The following is a 25,351-nucleotide window of genomic DNA, read 5'->3' on the forward strand; positions in this document are numbered from 1 at the left end:
AATTGCTGTGTTTGTTTTGGTAGATAGATTCCTAAGTATTTTATATTGTCTAGGGTGATTTTAAATGGTGTTTCTCTTTCTACTTCTTGCTGCTCTAGTGTGTTGGAAATGTATAGAAAGAGACTTTGTACTCTTAGTACTTTAGAGTAGTGGTATCTGGAACATAGTAAGTGCTTAATAAATGCTAACTGATTGAATGAAACGTTATACACAGATAGGAAATTATTCGCCTTGACTGATATACCCTCTAGAGTTCATGCTATGCATTTAAAACAGTTGAATAAAAACAATTTAACAAGGTTAAAAAAATTCTTCAATTAAATAAAAAGAACATCAAATGAAATAATTATAGCATTTATTGAGAAGAAAATAACATCTGTCTTACCGTTTTCCATTCTGCAATTGTCTTTTCAAAGGATCTGGTCAATGCCACTGCATTTGTTTTCATCTTTTCTATAACCTATAAAGGAATTGTTATGTTTAGACATAGAAAAAATGAGAATCATATAATTCTAGATTCTTTAACTAGGTAGAGGCTGATGTTGGTAGAGTAAAAACAAAACAAAACAAAACTGGCTAGCCAGGGAATCAGGAACATCTGGCTCTCGCACACTATGTGATCTTGCATAAATTAACTCAAACCTGTAAAAACAATGGGTTAGGTTAGATCAGTGGTGCCAATGTTATCAGTAGAAAAGGATCTTTATGGGGTGCATATTGATTTAGAAAACTACAAAATAATATTATGAGTGTTGTACTTTTATTTATTTTGGTAAGCATTTATCAATTATATTTTAACTTGGTTCCCCTCCTCTTGGCCAGTGGGCCAAGAGTTTGACACCTCTGGGCTAGATAGTCTCCAAAGTTTTTTCTGGCTTTCAAACTCTATTATTAGTCATTTTATTCTAGATCATCTAATTCCGACCCAGTCTTCAGACTCAACATTTAAACTAGGAAATAAAGAGAGATAATTGAACAGGGCCAATGCCGTTACAACTATTGCTACAATTCATATTGCTATATAATGAAAAGACTTCTATCCCCACCCCAGATGGACCACGTTTTTGGAAAATGCTTAAAAAACATTTTTGCCCATTCCACAAGGGAACTTGAGGTTATGAGGTGCTTTTGATCAAAGGTTTAAAAAAAAAAAAAAAAAGAGTAGCCACAAAATGGACACTAGGTGGCACTGCTCCATCTCAATTCCTGAAGTTCTTTCTACATTACCAAGAAAGGACAAACTTCAGCAGAATGGTTACTGAGAGGAGAGAGCTACAGCTTGGGAAAAAAGGCTTCTGTGACAGCAATAATACCGGTCTTCTAACGTTGCATGTGTAGAGAAGTGTAGAAACTCCACAGTTAATCAGTCTCTTCTGCATGTTACTAATTCTATCCATATTTCTAAAGGGCTAAAATTATTCTGAAAGTCGGCTATCAAATTCATGACTAAAACCAGTTATCATGTAATCTAGGAGGACCTTTCCACACGCCTCAGCCCCCCCTAAGCTCACGTGGACCCACCCCTTCCACTGCTGCGCTGCCGCACTCTCCCCATGCCCCATCCCCACACTCTGAGCTGCTTCAGGGCCAGAGCACGAACAGAGGCCCCCAGACAGGGGAGGGAATTTATGTAAAGTGAAAATGGTCTGTGCAGGGTATTCGCTCTTTTAGGCTTTTATTACAGTTTTCTAATCAATAAAACTGCTTTTTCATCTTACCTTATTTTGTGGGCACTCTCCTAAGAGTTCTTGCTGAAGCTGCCTCATTTTTTCTAGTCCAGAATCCAAAAGAATGTTCATACCTAAACGTACTCCATCACAAATGGCATTTATGAAATCCTCCTAAAAATGTATGCATTAAAAATCAAATGCTGTTTTATATTTTTTTAACATTATCACAGAATGGTTTCACTGGAATTTATGGATGCTTTTGAGGATCACAATATGTTTTATAATTATTAGGTAGATTAAGATAAAATGATAAGTTAAAGAATGACAAATGACCAGTGTCCTATAATATTTGCAATGAGCAAATCCTCAATTTTGAGTTTAACTTGTACTTATATTGAGAAGAATTATATCTTAGCTTAAGTAGAATCTTATGTTCTAATGACAAATATCAGTACCAAAAAATCCATGAAGTCTACATTCCTACTCACAGATAGCCTATATTTATAACAATCCAAACTCAGTCCCTTTTGAGGAAGAAATGGGGGAAGGGCCTGTGATTCAATAATGTGGAGAAATCCAAATGTGGAAACTCCTCCCACTGATGCTTTTCAGCAACTCATCTGAAGCTTATAGTTTGATGAGAATTGCCTTTTGCTCTAAGAGGTTAAATGACTTACCTATGACACATATAATAGGGAAAGCCTTTCTGACTTCACAGTTCACTGTGAGCCATCTTCATTCTTGCTATCATTTACTAATAGCTAATGATTTTAATTAAAATAGAAAGTAGACTATGTTCCTCAAAACAAATGATTAATCTTTATGAGAGAAGTATTAATACCCTTATTTAGTGTCAATCTTCTAGTTGTTTCTAATATAAAACTTATGATTAAGTTTCCAAAAAGACAGTAATTTCTATTGACTGCCTTAAAAAAAGATAACACACTAAAAACAAAAAACTATCAACAGACAATAAATTTATAAGTTATAAAAAGAAAAATTTAGGATTATTCAATTACTCAAAAAAAATTAGGATTACTCAATCTTAACAAGGTCACTTAATCTTACAATAAAATGCCATATTTCAAGTGAAATGAATAACAATGTAAATGAATATTATATACTATTGACACCTCAATATTATAAATGATTTTTCATTCATTAATTGGCTAAATTCCTGATGGCAAGATCATTATAGTTAACCACAGTACAGATATAAAGTAACTTTTTCAAAACAATCCAGTGAATTAGGGTTAACATCCTAAAGGTCAAGATACACAAAAAGATTTTAAAATATTTTAAAGTCTAAGCTCTTGAAATTTATGCATCATATCTTTTCTAGAAAAGTAAAAAGAACTTGTCATCAATTAACAAAATTCACTACAGTAGTAACCTTCTTACATGCCCCCACACATCTTTTTTTTTAAACCCTTACTTTTTGTCTTAGAATGAATAATACTAAGTATTGGTTCCAAGGGAGAAAAGTGGTAATAGCTAAGAAAATGGGGTTAAGTGACTAGTCCAGGGTCATATAGCTAGGAAGTGTCTGAGGTCAGAGATGAACCCAGGACCTCCTTACTCCAGGCCTAGCTCTCTATCCACTGTGCTACCCTAGCTGCATCTCAATCTATCCCTCGGCTCCCCAGTATGTCTTAAAAAATAATATGACTTTACCTGAAGATTCACTATTTCATCCCTACTGTTTTCTGAAAGATGCAATTTGGTTCCTTTTAGAATTGCCAACTGTCCCACATATTTTACAGCCTGTAGCATGGTTTGGATCATTTTCTTTTGAGACTCATTCACCATTGAGGAAATGTCTGAACAGCATCCCTGGAACATTAAAATGAGTCAGTTTGTTAGATTGTGAATACTAGAGATGAGAAAGCAGTGACAAGAAAATGAGAAAACTAATTTGATATACAATGGTACAAATGACCATGCTTCACAAAAATTAGAACAATTTTCAGATCCAAAAAACTCCATATATATATATATATACACACTATACAGCCTGAATTTTCTTCTGTTAAAAAAAGCATAATCTATTTTTAAAAATGTTTTTTATAGTAAATGCATTAAAGGTAGCATGGAATAGTTAGTAGAAGACTAGCTTTAGAGTTGGGAAGTTCTGAGTTCAAGTCTAGCTTTTGCCACTTATTGACTGTGTAACTCCAGGCAAGTCTCTTAATCTTTATTTGCCTCAGTTTTCTCAACTGTAAAATGGAGATAATAATTCCAGGATTGTTGTGAGGATAAAATGAGATAATATTTATAAAGTGTTTAGCACAGTGCCTGGTACATAGTAAATACTTAATCTATTCCATTCATTTAACCTATCAAGGCCCCACACAACTCTTTAAGACTATAATTTGCAAAGGAGTTGCACTTTGGTGCACTGGGAGCTCCCAACAGGTTTATTTAAATAAAATAAAATGAAGACAAACTAGCTTCCTAGGGTTTATGATTTCAAGAAAATCTCATTACAAAAGTGAGAAAACATTTATGCACACTTATACCAACATACCTAAATATGCACCTTCTCCAAAGTCCTAACTCTAATAGCCTATCATGGCATGGAGGCAAGAATGGGTTCTAGAAGCTACATTCTTTTTCTTTTTTTTTTTCCCAGAAGCTACATTCTTAAAGGAAATGCCAGTGAAAAAAAGAAAGAGAAAAGAAATATTTAGTACAACAAAATTCAAGTACAATAATAATATGAAGTGTCTCAGAGCTAGATGTAATGAAATCTGACCAGTAATAAATGTTTGTTCAGTGCTGAAGAAGAAATCCACAATTTGTCCTATTGTTTCAGAACTTTTGGTAATGAATTCTACCTATCTATTTATCAGTATAAAAAGCTGCCCCAAGTTCACATTTCCTTAGCTCATCTATCCAGCTGACATGCACACATTTTTATAGAAACTTTACAGAGTACTAGAAGAAAAGAACAAAAACACGGCTTCCTTGACACCCCTTCAGACATTTCAGGTACTAAGGTAGAAGAGAATCCACTGATTAAAACAAGACTTTGTCCTTTTCCTTTAAAGCCTTTTTGGGACCAAATAATTTCATTCCCTCAAGAAGAGAGTTTCTAAAGTACCTCTAAGTAAAAATTTCAGGGGCAATTTGATGGCAGGGGACAAATTCAGATCAATTTACCTGCAAAAACAATTGCAAGTATCCTCCCAATTTTTTAACTTCCTGTGTCAAGTCATCATCAGGTCTGGAAATAGACTGTGGAAAATCATCAAGCCAATGTTTGGTTAGAACAACAAGCTGTTCAAAAGCAGAAGTCATCTGTATACAAAATGACTGGATCCCTCGATCAGTAGAAAAAACTACAAAAAAGCAGAATATTGATCAGCAACAATCTCCAAATAAAAGACAATTTTACTCTGAAAATACATGTACATTTTAATATGGCCAAAACCTATCCATAATAAATATGACATGCAATAATTCAAATCAGAGCAAAAAATGTAGAAAGCTATTGTTAAAAATCTGAGGTGGCACTCACAGTTATCTTGACTTTCTTCATCTTGCTGTTCATAAGCTCTGGAAATGGAAATCACACAAGTATGAATTTTAAGAAAATTAGTAATTAAGCTGTCCACCATAGTCTTTTCCTCATCATCACTTTGATTAAGGAAATCTAATGCTGAACCAATCAAATCCTTGCAAATTCCAGGCAGAAAAGATTCTGTTGAGTTTGAATAAATGCTGCTAGATTTCTCCATTAAGCCTATATAAACAGAAAATAATGAACAAAAAAGATAGCTGTTATAACCAGTACTCAATCTTTGAAACAAATCTATCCTTTGAAGGAATAATCTCAGAATCACAGAATCACCCCTGCATATGTAGTATATTTTAGAAAAATTTACATTAAAAATTGTTATAATTTTGAAAAAGTTCTCAAGTATAAAGGGTGGTCAAATTATTAAATCCTGGCACAAATATTTAATCGAACTATTTAAAATCTAGAACATTTTCTTTTGCAAAATTTTTCCCACGTGATTTAACTATGTTACTAAAATGCTCTAAAATACTAATTAATAAATTTGATGGAAAAAATACCTGATGAATGTGAAGAATTCAAATTCTGAACTGCATGAATTTTTATATCTTGTAAACATCCAGAAATTCTCCTATTCTTCATCAAACTCTTGCTCCTACCAAAAAAGAATGGCCATAAAATGAGGAGTTACATTATATGTTATAGTCTTATAATTAATCACTTTTTCCCAAAGGAAGCAGAACATCCCATTTTATCAAATATCTATTAATATGAAAAAAATAAGAAAATTTCAATGGTCAACTTAGATTATATACACTAATGAATGGGTAGTAGTAGTAGATAGGCTAAAGTATCAAATAACCCACTAAAATAATTTCTGTTGGTTCTGCAATAGGTAATCTGCTAAATTCTTGGAAAAAATATTTTAAACTGAGTGTCTCCACCTCCCATGCTACCTGCCTCTTGTAATATACCTTCTGACCCTCCCAGTCTATTGAAATTACCATGAAAGATCATGAATGATCACTTAGTTTCTAAGTATGATAACTTGGGGCTATTTTCCCTCTTGGCTCAACTTCTTTTGCTCACTGCTTTTGATGAGACAATGATTTAAGGGAAGAGGCTATGTGACGCTGAGAAATGGGCCTGGGCCTGGGCCTTTTGAGTTTGTTTTCTTCCTTTTTAGTTGAAGAGAACAGAGCCTCCAATTTTGAGTTTTAAAATGTTAAAAGTGTGAAGGTTCTGTCTTAGAATTGATACTAAGTATTGGTTCCAAGGCAGAAGATTGGCAAGCACTAAGCAACTGGGATTAAGTGACTTGCCCAGCATCACACAGCTAGGAAGTATCTAAAGTCACATTTGAAATTAGGACCATCCATCTCTGGGCCTGGCTCTCTATCCAAAAAGCCACTTAACTGATTCAGAATGACTTTCAAGATCTAGCCTAGCAATAGCTGAGATGAGAACTCATTAGGCAATTATGCCAAATCAAGACATGAACCACCTTAGTTGAGACTCTAATCACTCTTCACCTAGACTAATGTAATATTTTCTTCTTGTTTTCTTTGCCTACAATCTCTCTTTTCTCTAATCCATCTGACCGTCCTTCATACAACTATCAAAATAATTTTCTTATGTCTAAGTATGACTATGTCATTCCTCTGCTCAAAAATAGCTCCCTCCTTTCTACAGCATCAATATAAACTTAAGGTAATATTTAAAGGCCTCTGCAATCTGACTATGCTCTACATTCCCACCAGATGGGACTGATCTCAATTCTCCTCATCCCATTTTCTACTTCCATCCATTTGGGTTTTTTCTTATTTTTTATTTTTTTCAATTTCCCATAAAAACCATTTTTGACAATTGTTTTCTGACGTTTTACAACTGACTCTGTCTCTCTCTCCCTTCCCCATTTCCCCAAGATAGTAAATAGTCTGATATAGGTTATACTAGTGCTTTCATGCAATACGTATTTCCATGTTCCCCATATTGTTACTGAAGACATATATCATATATATAATTAAAAAAACTCATGAAGGAAATAAAGTAAAGGATGACCTTCTCTGATCTGCAATCAGATTCCAAGAGTTCTTTCTTTGACTGTGAATAGCATTTTTTTTTTTATCATGAGTACCTTGGGGTTATCTTGAAATCTTGTTTTGCTAATAACAGTTTAGTCCTTCACAATTGACCATTTTACAATATTTCTGTTACTGTATACACTTTCTTCCTGATTCTGCTCACTTCACTTTGCATCACTTAAGTCTTTCCAGGTTTTCTTAAACTCATCCTATTCATCATTTTTTATGGAGCAATAGTTTTACATTACAACCATGAATCAAATCTTGTTCGATCATTCCTGATACTCTCTCCATTTCCAATTTTTTGTCACTACAAAGAGAGCTGCTAAAAATATTTTTTGTTCAAGTAGGTTCTCTTCCCCATCTCTGATCTCTTTGCAATCCAGATCTAGAAGCATAGTTTTATGGTGCTTTGGATATGGTTCCATATTGTACTCCAGAATGGTTTTATCAGTTCATAATTCTACCAGTAATTTATTAGTATCACAATTTTCCCACATTTCCAGTATTTGTGATTTTCCTTTTTGGTCATATTAGCCACTCTGATAGATGTGAGGTGGTATCTCAGAGTTGTCTGAATCTGTATTTCTCTAATCAATAGTGATTTGGAGCATTTTCTCATATGACTACAGAGAGTTTTAATTTCTTCATCTGGGAATTTCTTGTTCATATTCTTCAACCATTTATAAGTTGGGGAATGCTTTGTATTCTTATAAATTTTGACTCAGTTCTCTATATATCTGAGAAATGAAGTCTTTTTCAAAGACCCATGCTATAAAATTTTTTTACCAATCTGTCATTTCCCTTCTGATCTTGGTTGCATTGATTTTAAACAGAAACTTTTTAATGTTCTCCTAACTGGCTTATGGTATCCCACTTTATTTCTAGATCAAGTATATATTTTGACTTTATATTAGTGTGGTTTTGGTCTATGCCTAGATTTTGCCATATCGTTTTCCAGTTTTCCTGAAAGTTTTTGTCAAATAGTTTTTCCCCAAATAGCTTAGGTCTTTGGCTTTATAGAACACTAGGTTACTATGATTATTAACTACTATGTATTGATTTCTTAACCTATTCCAATAATCCACTGTTCTGTTTCTTAGTATCACTGTTTTATTGTACAGTTTGATATCTGGTAGAACTAGACCGCTTCATTTTTTAAAATTAATTCCCTTGATATTCTTGATCTTTTATTCTTCCAAATGAATTTTATTATTTTTTCAGGTTCTAGGAAATATTTTTCAGGTAATTTGATTGGTATGGTAATATAATAGTATGGTAAAATTAATTTAGGTAGGATTGCAGTTTTCATTATATTGGCTTGACCTATCCATGAGCAATTAATATTTTTCTAATTATTTAGGTCTGACTTTATTTGTATGAAAAGTAATTATGTTCATATGGTTGTTGGGTTTCTTTTAGTAAATATACTCCCAGGTATTTTATATTAACAAAACAAAATTAGAATGGCAAAAGAAGAGGGGGACAGGGCTTTGGGTATTTAGAGAAAATTTCAAAAATGATTTGTCAAAGTAATCACTCTATGTGTAAATATAATAGCTAAACTTTGCTTCACAGAAGAGATTATATTTCCATCCTTCCTCTGCAGAGGTAGGAGACTATAACTATGGGACACTGCCTATATGGTCAGATGGAGTTGATGTGCTGGTTAATTTTTCTAAACTGAATTTTTCCCCTCTTTTTTTTTTTATTCCTTTTTACATATGATGGCTTGTTGGGTAGGTGAGAAGGAATATATTTGGGAACAAAAGTAATAAAAAATACTCAACTTTTATCAAGAATTTAAAAATTCTTCAAAAATTGCTTACACTGCCAAAATGGATACATATTTGGATAGTATCCACATACTAAAGTCATTTACTAATATCATGCTGGCTTGTGAACAGGTACTTTTCTATTAATGAATCATGTGTTCTAAGCCAGGTTTACTTTAGAAAATTTTTGCTTTACACTCCAAATGCTGCTATAACTACGTGTCAGCAACAACATTTTATTAACTTTGCTTTCATCAACACTGTTAATTTCTTTCCTGAATCTGTTTAAAGAAATGCAAATTCTTTAAATTTTTCTTGCAGATCCTTCTGTCTCCACAAAATAATCTCTCCTGATTCTATTCACTCAGGACAGGAGTAGAGGTGACTGAAGCTCTGGGCTTTATAACTTCCATTTTGTTTTCTCAAAGGCAGGGGTTCTTAGCTTTTCTGGGTATCATAAACCAACCCTGGCAAACTGATGAAGTCTATGGACCCTTTCTCAGACTTATGTTTTTAAATGCATCAAATAAAATTCAAAGAAAGCCAATTAGGTTGATTCTTTTGATTTTGCTTTGTTAATTCTTGCTGTCTTGTGAGATCATTTGCTTCTATTTGCCCAATTCTAGTCTTTAAAGACTGATTTTCAGCTATGATCTTTTGATTTTCCTTTTCAGTTTTGTCTATTCTGCTTTTCATGGCTTCCAGCAGGGTAATTCTGGTCTCTAATTTGCTTATTACTTCATTTGATTTCTGTGCCTCTTTTTCCATATGGTTATTTTTTTTAAGCCGTTATTTTCTTTTTGAATTACTTTCATTTCTTTTTTCCACTTTCTTCCCATTTTTCTTCTATCTTTCTTACTTGGTTCTTGAACTCCTTTGTTCCTTGAGATCTTGTGATCAATTTCCATTTTTTTTTTTTTTTTAAGTTTGGATGTGTTTGCTTGCTTGTCACTTTCTGCTGTTGCTTCTATATTTTGCTCTTTTTCTCCAGAGAAATTATACAGGTTCAAGAATTTTCTTTTTTTTTTTTTCCTGTTGCTTATTTCTTTTGCCACTAGTGGACTGGGGTTCCTGCATGTTGGTAGACATTGGTTTCTTAGCTTCTGTCTCGGTAGTATCTTCCCTTCCCAGTGAGAAGCCTGAGTGAGGGAAGGTAGATCTGTGATGTTCTTTGTGTTGTATGCTTTAAAGCATTTTGCCCGTAGGCTATCTTTCCAGCCCCTGCTGTCTTGGCTGTGGTCAATTCTGTGCTCTGCTGCCCAGGCTCTGCACTCTTCAGCTTCAAGTCTCAAGTCTCACTGCCAAGGCCTTGCATTGCCCTCAGGGGTAAATCTATGGTGTTTTTAGTGAGCCCCCTGAGAATTTTGAGATTGCCCTAGCCCTCACTCTGACTCTGGCCTTTTGAGAAGCTTTGTAATAATTGGTTGAAAGGAGATTATGATTGTGTCAGAAATTATTCATTTAATCTAATTTCTGTATAGGTCTTTATATCTTACATGAAAGATAAGACACACATTTGCCAATTTTCCTCTGAGGAGTGTGTAAATGAATTCTTGAATGCTATACCAGTGGTATCTAAATCTTAAGTGCTATGAAGTCTTATTTTCATGTTCGTGAACTAGAAAATAAGCTTAAATTGTTATTAGAATAATCAAATCTAATTTCTGTCCTAAGTCTAAATTGGGTATGTTTTGTTTGGTAGATATCCTTTGAACATTTCTGTAATTTAAAAGTATCATTTTTGTAAAAATAATAATAATAAATTGCTTTTGGCCTGAGATCTTATCTATGAAGATTTAGCCTTTTATCAACACTTATGATTGAATTGCAAATTTGAGAAATGTTAGTATGTAATGGAAACACTGCCAGACTCTTAATGATGGCACTGCTACCAGGCATTGGGGTGAGACACTGTTGTTCGGCAATAAAACAGTCTGATTTAGCTGACTATAAATTTGATATGCACTGTTGACAGTTAAAAATAATACCTTGTATTTAAGTAAAAAAGAAAAATTGAAAGGAACCTGACAAAGAATTTCTCTATCTTTAGAGTATATATTGTCTTAATAGATTAGTATAGGAACAAAAAAAATTTTCCTAGTTTAAAGTTGTAATACTGTACTATATTATATACCAAAACAAACCCTATTTCTTCTAATGCAGGATAAGAGATTGAGGTATGGAAAGAATAGAAAGGTCATGTTTTTATACCTTTATGTTCTTTTAACAGTTAATAGAGAAACATTCAGATTTAGTCATCTTGCACTTGGACAAGATAATTTATCTCTTTGGGCCTCTGTTTCTATATTTATATAACATATGGGTTAGACTCTGACTTCTTTATTTTTTTTTTAACCCTTACCTTCCATTTTAGAATCAATACTATCAGTTCTAAGGCAGGAGAGTGGTAAAGGATAGGCAAAGAGGATTAAGTGGCTTGCCCAGGATCAAACAACTAGAAAGGGTTTGAAGCCTGGGCCTCCCATCTCCAGATTTGGCTCTCCATCTACTGAGCTACCCAGCTGCCCTCTAAAACTCTCTTTGGTGTCTAAAGTCCCTTTCATTTGTGACTTTGTTTAGTTTGGAAGTGAAATATGGCCATATCAATTCATGAAGGAGAGAGAATCAGAGGCATGGGCATTCTGAAGATAATCTAAAACTCCTACTTTGCTCACTCTTTTCCCTTTCCCCCAATATATTGCTTAGAATATGAGAGTTAATTTTAACATCAAGTACTCTACTAGCAAGAAGAATTAAAAATTATTAACAATATAAGATTGCACTAAAATCACCAAGTAAGAGAAATGCAAATCAAAGCAGAGCAGATTCACAAAAATAATAAAAGAAGAGAAAAATCAATGTTGAAGGGGTTGTAAAACAACATGGACCCTAATGTGTTTTCACAGGGTCTTGACCTGGAAAAATAATTCTGGAAAGCAATTTGGAATTATGCTGAGAAAGCTTTCACTCAGAGATTTCACTGATAGTAATTTATTCCCAAAAGAGTCAAAGATAATAAAATACAAGCATTTTTTGAAATAGCAAGAAACTGGACACAAAGTAAATGTCCATCAAATGGGGTAAGAATATACAAATTGTGACACATGGACGTGATGGAATAATACTGCTCCATAAGAAATAATGAATTCCATTTTGCAAGATCAAATCAGCCTTGGTACTCAAACCTCATCAGTATCCTCTGCCACTCTGACTGTAAAGAAGAGCTGAGAGCTCCAAAATCTCCAGTTAAGGAGAAGGCTCAAGACATTCATTTCCCCATCCCTTTTCAGCCACCTTTTGTGTATTGTCCTTAAGATCAGGGACTATTTTTTTTTTATATTTGTATCACAAAAACTTAGTATAATGCCTGCCACACAGCAGGCACTTAATAAATGACTGTTGATTGATTGAACTGATGCAAAATAAAAGTAAGCAGAATCAGATACAAGAGCCATATTAAGTATAATATGAATAGAAACAACAGAGTAATAACAAAATTGAAACTAAAAGAGCTGTGATTAGAACAAAATTTGGCCTCAACTAAGAGAACTGTTTTTCTCCTCTACCTGCATATTCTGAGCATTTAAGAGCTATATTGCATTTTCTCCTCTCTTTCCATTTTATTGTTTCTTATAAGAAATTGCTCTTTCGATGGGGGAGGGATATCATGGAAAATGAAGGTAATGTGCAAACAAAAAAGATAAAACAGCTGAGGCTCTACAAGGAACTCCAAGGCTACAATTTCAGATGATGCTGAAAAAGAAATGAACTTGAGTAAACCTACATAGTTGTATCAAAGCAGATGTCATTATCCTCTCTTCTACAGAAGCCCTTAAAGAGTGAATTTTTCAAAAGGCCATGATGGGTCCCCAAAATCTCTTTCATGATCATTCTTATGATAATGACACTTCTTTGGAAAATAATTAGCTGATTTTATGGATGTAGTCTATAAGCCATGAAATAGAAGTTGATGCTGGGTAACTGGCTGGTAAGGGGTTGACACCTATGGAATTCAAAAGACCCTCAGAGATAAAGTCTAATCCAAAAACTCCCTTTGCAGAATTTGGGACATTTGGTCATCCATCCTCTGCCCAAAGACCTCTAGTGATGGGAAATTCACTGCCTCCAGATTCAGCCTTGGACACTTTTTAAATAGTTCTAATGGTTAAGATGCCTTTTCACATATCAAGACCAAATCTGCATCTTTGCAACCCCCCACTGAGTGTTTCCAGCTTTATCCTCCTGGGCCCAGAGGAATAAATGTAATCTCTCTTTCACATGGCAGCTCAGATTATACCAGAACTTATTAGACTCTCTCTATATAACCTCAGGCAGGGAACTGTGTTTTACAAAATGACTCCCAGTTGATAGAAATAATTTTTCTTTGAAATCTTCCATGCTGCTTTTAAATTTTCCTATGGTTTAGTTACCAAGAAACATTTATATCTATTTGGAACCTTTTCCCTTATTTGAGGACGTACTCTATTTATCACCCAGATTTATAGTTTTGAGAGTACTCATATTATAACAGATAGTATTTAAGACTGTAACTTAATAATGTAATATCATAGAGATGCCAAGATCTGGAGAAAACTGGACTTAAAATAATAAGCATGATTAATCTTTTACACTAAAACTAGGTTTATGCCAGGTCATATAACTTCATAACAGCAATGAAATACTATTTTTGTGTGTTTCCCTTCAACCTGAATGACAAGAAATTTAATACTTAAAATATATTGTAATTTGACCAGTTTTATAATAATCCTTATAAAAGATGGCCAGATTCTATTCCAACACATATAAAGTATGTCAAAAACAAAACAAAACAAAAAAGCAGTTCCTTCAAAATAAATGAAAACTATGTACAGGGGAAAAAATACATTACTTACCTCCTTCTAGAAAATGAAGAGACTGTTGTATTTGCTAAATCAGGTTCCCATTCATCTACAGGGTCATAAAAGATATCTTCCCCTTTAACACCACTATTACTCTAAGAAAAGAAAAAAAGAATTTATTCTGGTTAATTTTTTCCCTTTGACTTTACTTCCTGGCACACATTGCTTATATTCTGGTCACCATATTCATTCTCTGGACTCTGTCCCTGAGACACTAAGCTTTTGCTTTATCTCCTCTGGTCTAGGTCTCCACATAACTTCTTGACCATCTCTACATCATGACACTACTCCACCTCACCTCTCTTTCTGGGTCTCCCTTATCTGTCATCTTCCCCCATAAAAATCTAAATTCCTTGATTGCTTATATTTGTATTACCAGTGTTTAGCATGGCACCTGGCACATACATAGTAAATGCTTAATAAATGCTAATTCCATCTTCCTTCTGTTAACTAAAATTCTAATACTACAAAATATGTTGCTTGCAGCTCTGGCATTTTTGATAATAAATCAGCCTAAGAATTTTTCTCCCTTTCCAACTATATAATTAAATTAAATCTTTAACTTTTCTCCAAACAAAAAATTTTATTAAAATTCTATACCTCATAGAGTTCTTTCATTGCTGCAAGTTTAGATTCAAATTTTTCCAAGCTCCAGAAAGTCGAAATGCCCAATTGAATATTACGAACCTGGACCTGAACAGAAGGCTCGGTATTACTTCCTTTGCTTGATATATCATGCCTGAATGGAGGGGAAAAAAAATTAAACATTTACCCTTAAAAAGTATAATATGTATGGAACATTTTCTTAACTAGAATAAGACACTAAACATTTTATAAATTGACAAAAATTCTTCTGTAAACATTTGTATAACAGCAAAAAAATACTTAATATGAATTATGTAAAGTAGTTTGCAATACTGCACGAACTATCAATCAAAAAAATCTCAGCAAAGATAATGCTATTTTAACAATGAGAAGATAATAATTTCATCTCTTAAATTCATATTTACACACTTTAATGGGATCTATGATACTGCCAATTTGAAAGTTTCCTCCAACACTGGAGATTACAACCTATTAATATACCTCTCATCCATGTCCATCCACAATTTCATCTAAAGGATCTATGCAACATGTTAAAAGACCTTCCTCACTTTTTCCTGACATCATGATGGTACCAGTGGATGCTGTCTACCTGTCAATGCTTGTTTTCATGTATGTGAGCAGCTCATCTTTTGTTTCTAGTCTACTTTTCCTTGTTGACATCCTTTGCTCCTATTCTACCTCAAAGCCCCTCCTTGGTTATATATTGGAGCTTGCTCAAACCCCACCATGTGTCTCTGACTACTGTCCCTTTTAATTCTTCAGAGAGTAGACTGTTAAGAAAAAAACTAACACTAGCTAATAAATTTACATGAAAATGACTTAAACTTCAGAGCTACAAAAATTCAATTCAAAGAACAATGAGGTTAATTTTAAATTGTTTTGTAAAAGTAGGAGTTGTTAATAGCCATGTTGCATTGGAGAATTCTTATTTTAAAAGCAGTATAGTGCTCTTTCATGAAACACAACATCATAGCATCATATTTGGTTAATACAGACTTGAAAAGAGTATTCAAAATTCAAGTATAAAAATTTTTCTTATCTAAAGTTCAGGTCATGATAAACACAACTTCCCTATATGTACTCAAAATATGTAAACAATTCCTACCCTCCACTTAACTACATGTTGGGAGTATTAAGTTGCAAAGGCAAAAGGTAGAACTGCCAGGAACAGTGAAAGCAACTCAACATCAAAATCCACCATAGATGTGACAACCAGGAGTAACAGATCTACTCTTATACCTCATACCTATGACTCAGGCAAAAGTTGTCACAAGACTATCATTAACAGTGGTTAACTAATTAGTAACAACCAGGTACTCAACAAATGTCGAATTAATTTTTAAAATCACACAGGCCATTACAATTCTGTGCAGAAACAAACAGACCTACTACTGGCAAATCTGGTTATGAAAATAAATTTCTCTACAACTGTGGTGAAAGAACATTTTGGTCATAGCAAAAACGAATCTCACTAACTTGCTAAACCAAAACTTTTACTAAAACAATGGACATGAAAACCTATTATAAACTAAGTGAAAGACATCTTTCTGAGATATCCATATTGTTTTTAACCAAAAGACAATGCTACAGAGTAAGGCACTCAAACTATTAGAATACATGAATTTTAAGTTTTAAATTTGTATTTATTCAGAATTAATAACCTCCTTCACTTTCATTTATAGAAAGGTCTGTGGAATCCCTTCACTTAATTGAGGTTAGCCACTCCAGCATCATGAAATACCCATTCAATTTTACCATATCAATCCAATGAAGTAATCTAGTCACTCAGGCTCTAATGCCTTCTTTTTGTAAGGAAGCTAAAAGAATCATGGGTCTTATTAAGATATATTCCTTCTATCTTCACTTCTTTAATGAGTCAATACACAATCTATTTCTAGGTCTTCCTATGAATGATTAAAAATTGAAAGAAAAATAACCATTTAAAAAAATTTTATCAATGCCTAATATTTTTATACTGCATTGATTTCTGAATATATTCCCTCCTTTCCCCTTTGTAAGCCAACCACGTGTCAATAATGGCCTCATACTATATGCGATACTTAGAGTCCCTTACCCACTTCTGAAATGAAGAGAGAAAATACTTTTTTGACTTTCCTCTGGGTCCAAGATTGGTTATTATAATTACAGAATAAAAGTTCTGTTTAGAACAATTGTTCTTTAAAACAAACTTTGGGGGAAAAATATTTCAGGTTTTCAAGAACTTAGCACTGTTACCTTCTCTTATCTGACCAACAATACCAAGCTAGTTTCCCAGTCATATTTCCTCTACATCAGTGATTCCCAAAGTGGGTGCTACCGCCCCCTGGTGGGTGCTGCAGCAATCCAGGGAGGCGGTGATGGCCACAGGTGCATTTATCTTTCCTATTAATTGCTATTAAAATTTTTTTAAAAATTAATTTACAGCGGGCTAAGTAATATTTTTTCTGGAAAGGGGGCAGTAGGCCAAAAAAGTTTGGGAACCACTGCTCTAGATCATCCTGTCTGGCTTCTATTCACCATTAAACACAAAAATAATTTGCCAACTATGAATGCATAGTGGCCTTTGGGGTTATAGTCTTCACGAAGTTTTGATATAGTTCTATAAATTAAAATGTTAAGAATCTCCAGATAATTGTAAAAAATGCAATTAAAATTGCAAGGGGATGAGGGATGTAGAAGAAGATAGAACATACTTCATAATCAACTAATAATATCACTAATATAATAATCACTCACCTACAAAAAACATAACACTTTCTTAATTTGTTGCTAATGGTGTTTGCTTCTTGGATCATCATTGAGAGCTTCATGAAATTCCAATTAGGCTTAACTAGTGCAAAACATAAATAATAAACAGAGTAAGAATAAATGTTTTCCTAAGAAAAGCAACATTTCAAAAGTTACTAGAATTTTGAAGTGCTTACTATTAATGACTGACACATAATATTGCACTTTAAAGTATTAAAAAATATTTAAAGCATTATTTCATTTGAGTCACAACTCAGATGAGTACAAGTATTATTATCTCCATTATACAGATGAGGAAAGTGAGACTAAGAGAGCAAGCTGTCTGTTGTCACACAGTTAGTATGTGTCAGAAGCTGAATTAAAAGCTCAATCTGCCCTATTATGAGTCCAACTACTCTATCCATTATGCCACATTACTTCTCTTTTTAACTGTATAGTGTGGAACAGTGATGGGGAACCTTTTAGAGCTAGAGTACCAGACCCCTACCTTACCCCCCCAGACCAAGTGCCATGCTCATTCTCCCCTAGAGACCACCTTCTTTGTTCCCCCCACACTGAGTGCCAGGAAAACTGCTTTTCCCACTTACTCCACCCAGGGGAGGAAGCAAGCACTCCCACTGGACTGCTGGGCAGGAGTGCAGGTAATGCAATCAGGCTTGGGAGAGGGAGAAGTGAGGGGCACAAGTACTCTGCTCCCCTCTAGTTATGTGAGCTATGATCCCCTCAAACTTGGCTCCTCTCCAACCTGTGTGAAGTGGAAATTGAGAAGACCTTGAAAATTTAGAAGTGTATCCTCTTTAGTCACTATTCAAGGAACCAGAAATCATTTCAAATGCAATGCTTTATTGAAAGAAAGAAGTCAGCCAGAAAAAAAAAAAAATCAAAAAAAGCCCCAGCTTATAGGAAAACCTCTTATTTATAGGAAAATATAACCCTCAGGTTAAATGACATCATGCTGACACATTCACCCCATCTCATTCCAGCCTTCCTAAGTGGGTATCCTCCAAATTAACCTTTTCAGCAACTGGTCAAGGGCTGAAGTCAGATTTTAATCTGGATGCAGGGCTGGTTGGGAGACTACAACCTCTGACAAGTAACTATTGTGTTTTCTAGAGTTTCTAGCCCATCTGTTCTTCCTCAGGCAAGAACCCCTTCCAATGTAAATTGAACAGGCTAGTAAAAGGTGAGAGAACTAAGAATGTAAAGCAGCCTGAGATAATTAGATTAAGTCTACACTGCCCATCTTTAGATTTAATCACCAAAGGCAAGAATACCTCCAATCTTGGGAGGTCCTAACCCAGGGGGTGGGTCAGTCATGCCTCTCTCCTAATTTGCATGTCCAATCACAACAGTCTTTCTAGTTAGGAATTCTAGCGAATTGTGTGCTATAGGGATGGGCACACTGGGTCCTTGGGGCATTGGGTCCTTGGTATGCATGACCACAGAGAGGTCTCCGCATGCCATCTCTAGCACATGTGCCATAGGTTCACCATCATGGGTACAGAAAATAAGATATATCATTGAAAGACAAGATGCATTTGGATCCTAAACTTTACTTATCTGTGTAAATGTCATGTAAGCAACTTGAGAGCAGAGTCTCTTTTTTTAAAAACTTTGTATCCTAAACATTTATATACTCCTTTACACATATACTTATTTTTATAAGATAATATGTACAGCTTTACATTAAGGTTCATACCAATATTCTCCATTACTTACTTGTTAACGTTTTATCTTTGTTATTCCGATTCTGTTGTAGAATCTGTACCTCTTTAACAATTTTCTGCTTCTCAGCCTCCAAAGCTTCAAGAATCTTTGCATGCCGTACAGTATGATCTTCTAAGGCCTAAATAATATCCATTTGTATAGATCATACAAGACATAAAAAAGAACTCTCAAATATAGTGATAACATTTATAATTTATGATCAAGCTTTGCTTTGTAGCATATTACAAGCATATTAATTTAAGTTATAAAACTGTACCAAGTTACTTGTATTTTTGTTTCATAATGAATGCATTAGTTGGGTTTTTTTATGACATGTTTAACTTTTTCCATCTGAAAATTTTGACAGAAAATCAAAAATCTTACCAACACATATGATCATAAGCATTAGTGACTGTGAAAAAGTATATTAGAGGTCATTTTGAGAACAGCTCTTGCATATGTCTATTTTTTTTTTAACTCACACAGTCACCACTGTAGTTCAGACCAGGTCCTAATTATTTCTCCCTGGGTTTAAGAACCAGAGTCCCAGCCTCAAGTCTTTCTCACTCCAATTCATTCTCCTTATAATTACCACAGTGATTCCTAAAGAAAATGTCGCCTCCCCCACCTCACTGACCCAAATTCTAATGGCTCTTTATTCCTTCTAGGATCAAATGTAAACTTTCTATTTGGCATTTAAGGCTCTTTACAACCTAGCCCCTTCCTATCTTTCACGTTTTTAAACATGTGACTTGACTTTCCTCCAAATACTTTCTGGAACATTCACAGTGGCCTACTTGCTGTTCATTACATATAATACTCCATTTTCTGTCTCAAAATGTTTATACTGGCTGTCCCCCACATATGGAAAGTTCTCCTTTCTAAATTCTACCTCATAGAATCCTCAGTGTCCATTAAGATCCATCTCAAGCACCATCTCATCCAAGACGTCTTCCCCAGTTCACCCAGTTGCAACTTTACAGCTATATTCCATCTACTCTGAATATATCTTGTATGAATCCATTTATATACAAGGTGTTTCCATACAAGAATACACTCTCTTTGAGGACAGGAACTGTTTTTCGTTATTTCTTTGTGTCCTCCGTAATAAGAACAATGCTTTCTACATGATAACCACTTAACAAAAGATTGTTTGTCACACAAAATAAGTTTTACTATAAAATAATGTCTATTTATCATACTTCATTTTGAAGAAAGATAGGAATCCATGCTTCTATGTTAGAAGGTACTCTAGTATTATTAAGGTTATTAACAAATGATTAGTATTTTGGACCCTGGGAATAAAAGAAGGTATTGTATGTGAAAGGTACAATATTCCTTAGTTATTTAAATTATTTGAAACTTTTGTCAAGTAGTTCAACTATGCTTAGCATTTATTAGGAAGAGGGGAAGACTAAAAAGAGGGGGAAAAGAGATGAACTGTACATTAGAAAGTCCATTTAGCTAAACCTTACATATTTCAATCAGAAATGAAAGATAAGGGAAGGGGAAGGAAGAGATATACTAGATTTAAAAAAGAGAAAGAAGTATGAAATTTTTCAGAATGGATCTATCCATAATATATCTGTTCTGGCACTGAAATCTAGGAACAGTGAGAGAAAAAAGATATTATCAGAACTTTGGCTGGGCAAGAAAGCACTTTCTCATTTGTGTGACTATTTTTACAACTCCTTGCAAGTCTTTCAAAAAACACTTTTTTTCAAGATCCCAAAAGCTAATATTTTCCTTCTAGCTATTCAAACTAACTTATAGATTTGCAGTTACCTGTTTTGTAGCCAAAGTCTCCATTTCTAATCGCTTCTTATTAACGTGGACTTTCTGTTCGAGATGTTGCTTTGCTTTTTCTAATTCCTGTATTTTGTCATTAGCCTTTTGGTTATTTATTTCCTGCATTTTCTTCCTCTCGGATTCTTCTTTCTTATAAATAACAACAATGAAAACAGTGCCCAGAGAACACAATGAATACTATCTTTAAAAAAAAATTGGAGAGGGAGGGGGAAAGGGGACAGCTGAATGGCTCAGTAGATTGAGAGCCAGACCTAGAGAGGGTCTGGGTTCATGGGAGGTCCTAGGTTCAAATTTGGCCTCAGATACTTCCCAGCTGTGTGACCCTGGGCAAGTCACTTAACCCCCATTGCTTAGCCCTTACCGCTCTTCTGCCTTGGGGCCAATGCACATTATTGACTCCAAGACAGAAGGTAAGAGTTTAAAAATTTTTTTTTGTTTTAATTTTACCTTCTGTCTGAATATTGATTCTAAGGCAGAAGAGTGGCAAGGGCTAGGCAACTGGGATTAAATTACTTTCCCAGGGTTGCACAGCAAAGGAAGTTTATGAATCCAGATCTTCCTGGTCTGGTACTCTACCTACTGTGTTACCTAGCTGCCCCATGAATACCATTTTTAAAGCAAGATCCAAGTACAGCAGAGGATTCTGGATTAGGAAGGTGAAAGTCATGATTTCAAGTCTTAGTTTATATACTTTGGGTAAATTGTTTAACAACCTCAGTGGGCCTCAACTTCTAACAATCTAAACCATAGTCAATACATAGAAAGATGTATGTTTACTAACAGGAAAGTTACTATACCAACACGGCTTAGAATAAAATTTGGATAAAAAATATTAGTGCTTTAATTTTTAAAATCTTCCCCTTCAAAAGGAGAATTTGGAATCCCCAATAATTGGAGTGTCAGATTGTAACTACCAACATAACTCTAGCTACAAATTTCAGAGAATACATATTTTTTTCTACTTTTTTTAAAATTCTAACTGTAACAATGACTTTCTCTGCTGTCATTCTTATTACAGCAGAGATAATATGGACAAAGAGCCCCCTGTACTACATACCCCTCAGCTGCCCAGGGTCTCCTACACCACATTCAAGGTGCAGGCTGACTCCATCACACTGTCAACACAAGGATCTGCTAAACACTAAAAGTACACTAATGTTATTTTTTACCAGTTCCATTTCCAGGGCTTTTATTTTACTTTCATAGGCAGTTCTTTGAGAAGACAGCTCTTGTTGAGCCATTTCTTTTGCAATCTGGATTCCTTGCATCATTTCTTCCTTAGCTTTTAATCGTGCCTCTTCTATTTCTGCTTCAAGTCTATAAAGTGACAAGAAATTTACAGTATTTAATTTTCTAACATTTCTGTTTCCCATGAAGTAGTTCTGAACATCTTCAAGTGTTTCCCATTGAAATTATTTAAACTTATCTTAAAATTTTAACTATGACAACCTTGAATTTATTATATAAAATGCAATTTTATACCAGAAGGAAATATACTCACATTCTCTTAATATAAAGGCTATCAAAAAAGAAACTGGTGATGATTGAGCCAAAATTTCCACAAGGAAATCAGTAACACAAAAGTCAACTTTTGGTCATAATTTAAGAAAATAAAAGTTCTGAAATGCAAATGATCTTAGGGCTGTTTCAACTCTAATTCATTATATTTCAAGTTACCTGTTCTAACCTGCCTTAACTTTGGTAGGCAAAACTATCATATAAAACAATTTTAAAAGACTTAAGAGTCTATGTTGCCTCTGTGTGAACAAATAGGTTTCCTTCTTCAGGTTTTAGTAAAGGCAGAGCAAAGAATTTAAGGAATAAGGAGGACAATGGGCAGAGGCAAAAATAGTGTCAGCCCTTCTTAAAGGGTACCATGAAGAATAGGAAAAGTCTTTTTTAAACCAGAGATGAGACTGAGGGTATTTTGGGTCACTATGGCATCTTGTTTATCTAGCCAGAATATCCTAATCGAATTTGATAAGGACTAATTCTTTTTGACAGCTGCTGTTATTTCTATTACTGTAAGAAGGGATGGGCAAGAGACCAGAGAGATGGACATGTAGAGGTAAAGCTACTTTTAAGTCAAAGGAAAAATTATGTTCTTAGAAACTAGCAGCCAAAGGTTGCTGATGGTTGCATGATGTATCGCCATACAGCTAGTGTTTGCTTCTGTGTATATAAAATTTGACACCCAACAATATCCATAATAATACTTACTGTGATCTCTGAGCCATAAGCAATTCATTTTTTGCAAATTCAAAGTCTTTTGGGCCATCATTTGTAAGAACAGCCCCACAAAATGATATTTTTCCTTTCTGTACTTCTACTGGATGATTAAATCTAAAATAATGATCTCCACCAAGAATGACACGATCACCCTCAAAAAAAAAAAAAGAAGACAAATATATATATATATATATATATATTTACTAAATGAGATTATTTGAATGAGGGGTAATTAAGAAGAGGGAAAGGATCACCTTAGAAAAATGAGATAGGGTAAATTATGTTTGACAATTTTATAGTCTATTAAAAATTTAACAATAATGCTAACTTTTTCAGACATAACATTGGTTTCAAACATTTTTAAAAGTATACCAAAATTAATTTTTGTATCAATTAACTTACATGATGTAGAATTATAGATTCAGAGATGTGTTTTCCATTTACATATGTTTTTGCATCTCCTAGTGGAATAATACTAACTGTGCCATCAAAATTTTCAATAACACTATTAAAATAAAAAGCAAAATTATTACAAGCACAAGACACACAAAAGAGAAAGGAAAACTGACTATTGTAATTAGACTTATCCTCATAGATTTGAGGTTTATATTTAAAGTAATATAATCAAATCATATTTGCAGAAGAAACTCTATATTGTTCAATTAAAATATTTTTCTCATTATCAGCAAGAAGAAATAAGATAGTTAATAAAATTATATACAAGAAACAATTCTGTCATCAACTGATTAGAAAACTACAGGGTCAAGGCAGAATACATTATTGACATTCCAAAACATTTTCAAGACCAAAAACAGATCATTTTCAACATAAATATAAAAATTCACAAAGTTAACTACATGTCCTTTTAATTAAAGCCTTTTTCAATATGTTTTCAAAATAAACTGCAAGTTGCACAGTGCTGGCACAGAAGAGCAAAGGGCAATGGGATGGCTTGAGATGGGTCAGACCCAGAGATGCAGTCAAGGGTCCCCACTCCCACATGTACTGAGGAGACACATACAGAAAGCAGGTGATGATGAAAATTATCCTAATGAAGAGCAAGGAGAGATGGATGAACAGGAAGGTGAACTTGGATAGGACCCAAATGTGGCAAAAGACTAGAAGTACATGAAGAAAAGTCATCTCCTCTTTTTGGCATGATATCTTAAAAACAGGTCTCATTTTATTTCCTATTATTTTATTTAAAGAAATTTAGTTCCTTTTATTTTACTTAAATGATAGCTTTTCCTAGAATACCAATATATTATCCTTTGCAAATTATGCATGAATTTGCACTATTCATGTATATGAGATAGTACTTGAGAATTCTAAAGAGTACTAATAAAAAGGAAGGGCAGTTGAAAACTGTCTGATAAGATTAACTCTCCTATCAAATCCACAAAAGTCACTATAAGGATTCTAAAGATAGGGGGCAGCTGGATAGCTCAGCAAATAGAGTCAAGCCTACAGATAGGAGATCCTGGGTTCAAATCTGACCTCAGAAACTTCCTAGCTGTGTGACTCACTTAACCCCAATTGCCTAGCCCTCATCTATGCCTTGGAATCAATACTTAGTATTGATTCTAAGGCAGAAGGTAAGGGTTTAAAAAAAAAAGAAGAAAAATAGGATGGCTGTAGTGTATATGTGTGTATGTAAACATTGTAAACTATAATCATTTTATAGATATATTTTTAAAATTAAAAGTCAACAGTTGAGAAAATTTTTTAAGATAGCTTTTGTGAAATAACATACCAGTGATCATCAGCAATTAGTACCCCTGATAACTGGATATCATGACCTGAGTTTGGTTTGTTCTTCCCAACAGTAGTTTTTCCTTCTTTTATCATATAGAGTAACATTTCTGATAGTTGTGGATCTTCATTGAGATTGACAAGGTTTGGTAAGCGGTTATCCATTTTGAATGTAATTCCCGCTTTCTAGGTAAATTCATTTAAAAAAATGAATGTATAGTTAGATGGAACTTGTTTAAAATGAAAATTCTACTTTTTGAGATCCAGTTACATGTCCCCAGTTACCTATTAGCTCAAATTCCACAAGTTCAAGATGGAACTGATTATCTTTCCCCAAAAACCCACTTTTATCCCAAACTTTTGAGGGCATCATCATACTTCTAGTCACCTAGGTTTAGTACCTTGGTGTTACCCTTGATTCCTGACCAATATCCAGTCAGTTGCCAAATTTTTTCACCTCTACCTCCACAGTGTCTCTCGAATATGTGCCCTCTTCTCCATACGCATAGCAACTACCTTATTTAGAGGCCCTCATAATCTCTTATCTGGACTA

The 25,351-nt window shown here is 34.1% G+C and overlaps 1 protein-coding gene across 1 annotated transcript in view; it reads right to left on the reverse strand.

Annotated features, from left to right (window-relative positions):
• KIF14 (kinesin family member 14) overlaps positions 1 to 25,351 on the reverse strand; it is a 58,497-nt gene that overhangs the window by 6,861 nt on the left and 26,285 nt on the right. Inside the window, 15 exon segments of the mRNA XM_044674161.1 lie at positions 386 to 460; positions 1,719 to 1,841; positions 3,345 to 3,503; positions 4,833 to 5,011; positions 5,191 to 5,415; positions 5,751 to 5,845; positions 13,942 to 14,042; positions 14,548 to 14,686; positions 17,290 to 17,383; positions 19,021 to 19,147; positions 20,794 to 20,946; positions 21,987 to 22,134; positions 23,038 to 23,198; positions 23,449 to 23,551; positions 24,800 to 24,984. Coding sequence (XP_044530096.1) covers positions 386 to 460; positions 1,719 to 1,841; positions 3,345 to 3,503; positions 4,833 to 5,011; positions 5,191 to 5,415; positions 5,751 to 5,845; positions 13,942 to 14,042; positions 14,548 to 14,686; positions 17,290 to 17,383; positions 19,021 to 19,147; positions 20,794 to 20,946; positions 21,987 to 22,134; positions 23,038 to 23,198; positions 23,449 to 23,551; positions 24,800 to 24,984 — 2,067 coding nt within the window.

This window comes from Gracilinanus agilis, chromosome 4 (assembly GCF_016433145.1).
Source record: "Gracilinanus agilis isolate LMUSP501 chromosome 4, AgileGrace, whole genome shotgun sequence".
NCBI lineage: Eukaryota > Metazoa > Chordata > Mammalia > Didelphimorphia > Didelphidae > Gracilinanus > Gracilinanus agilis.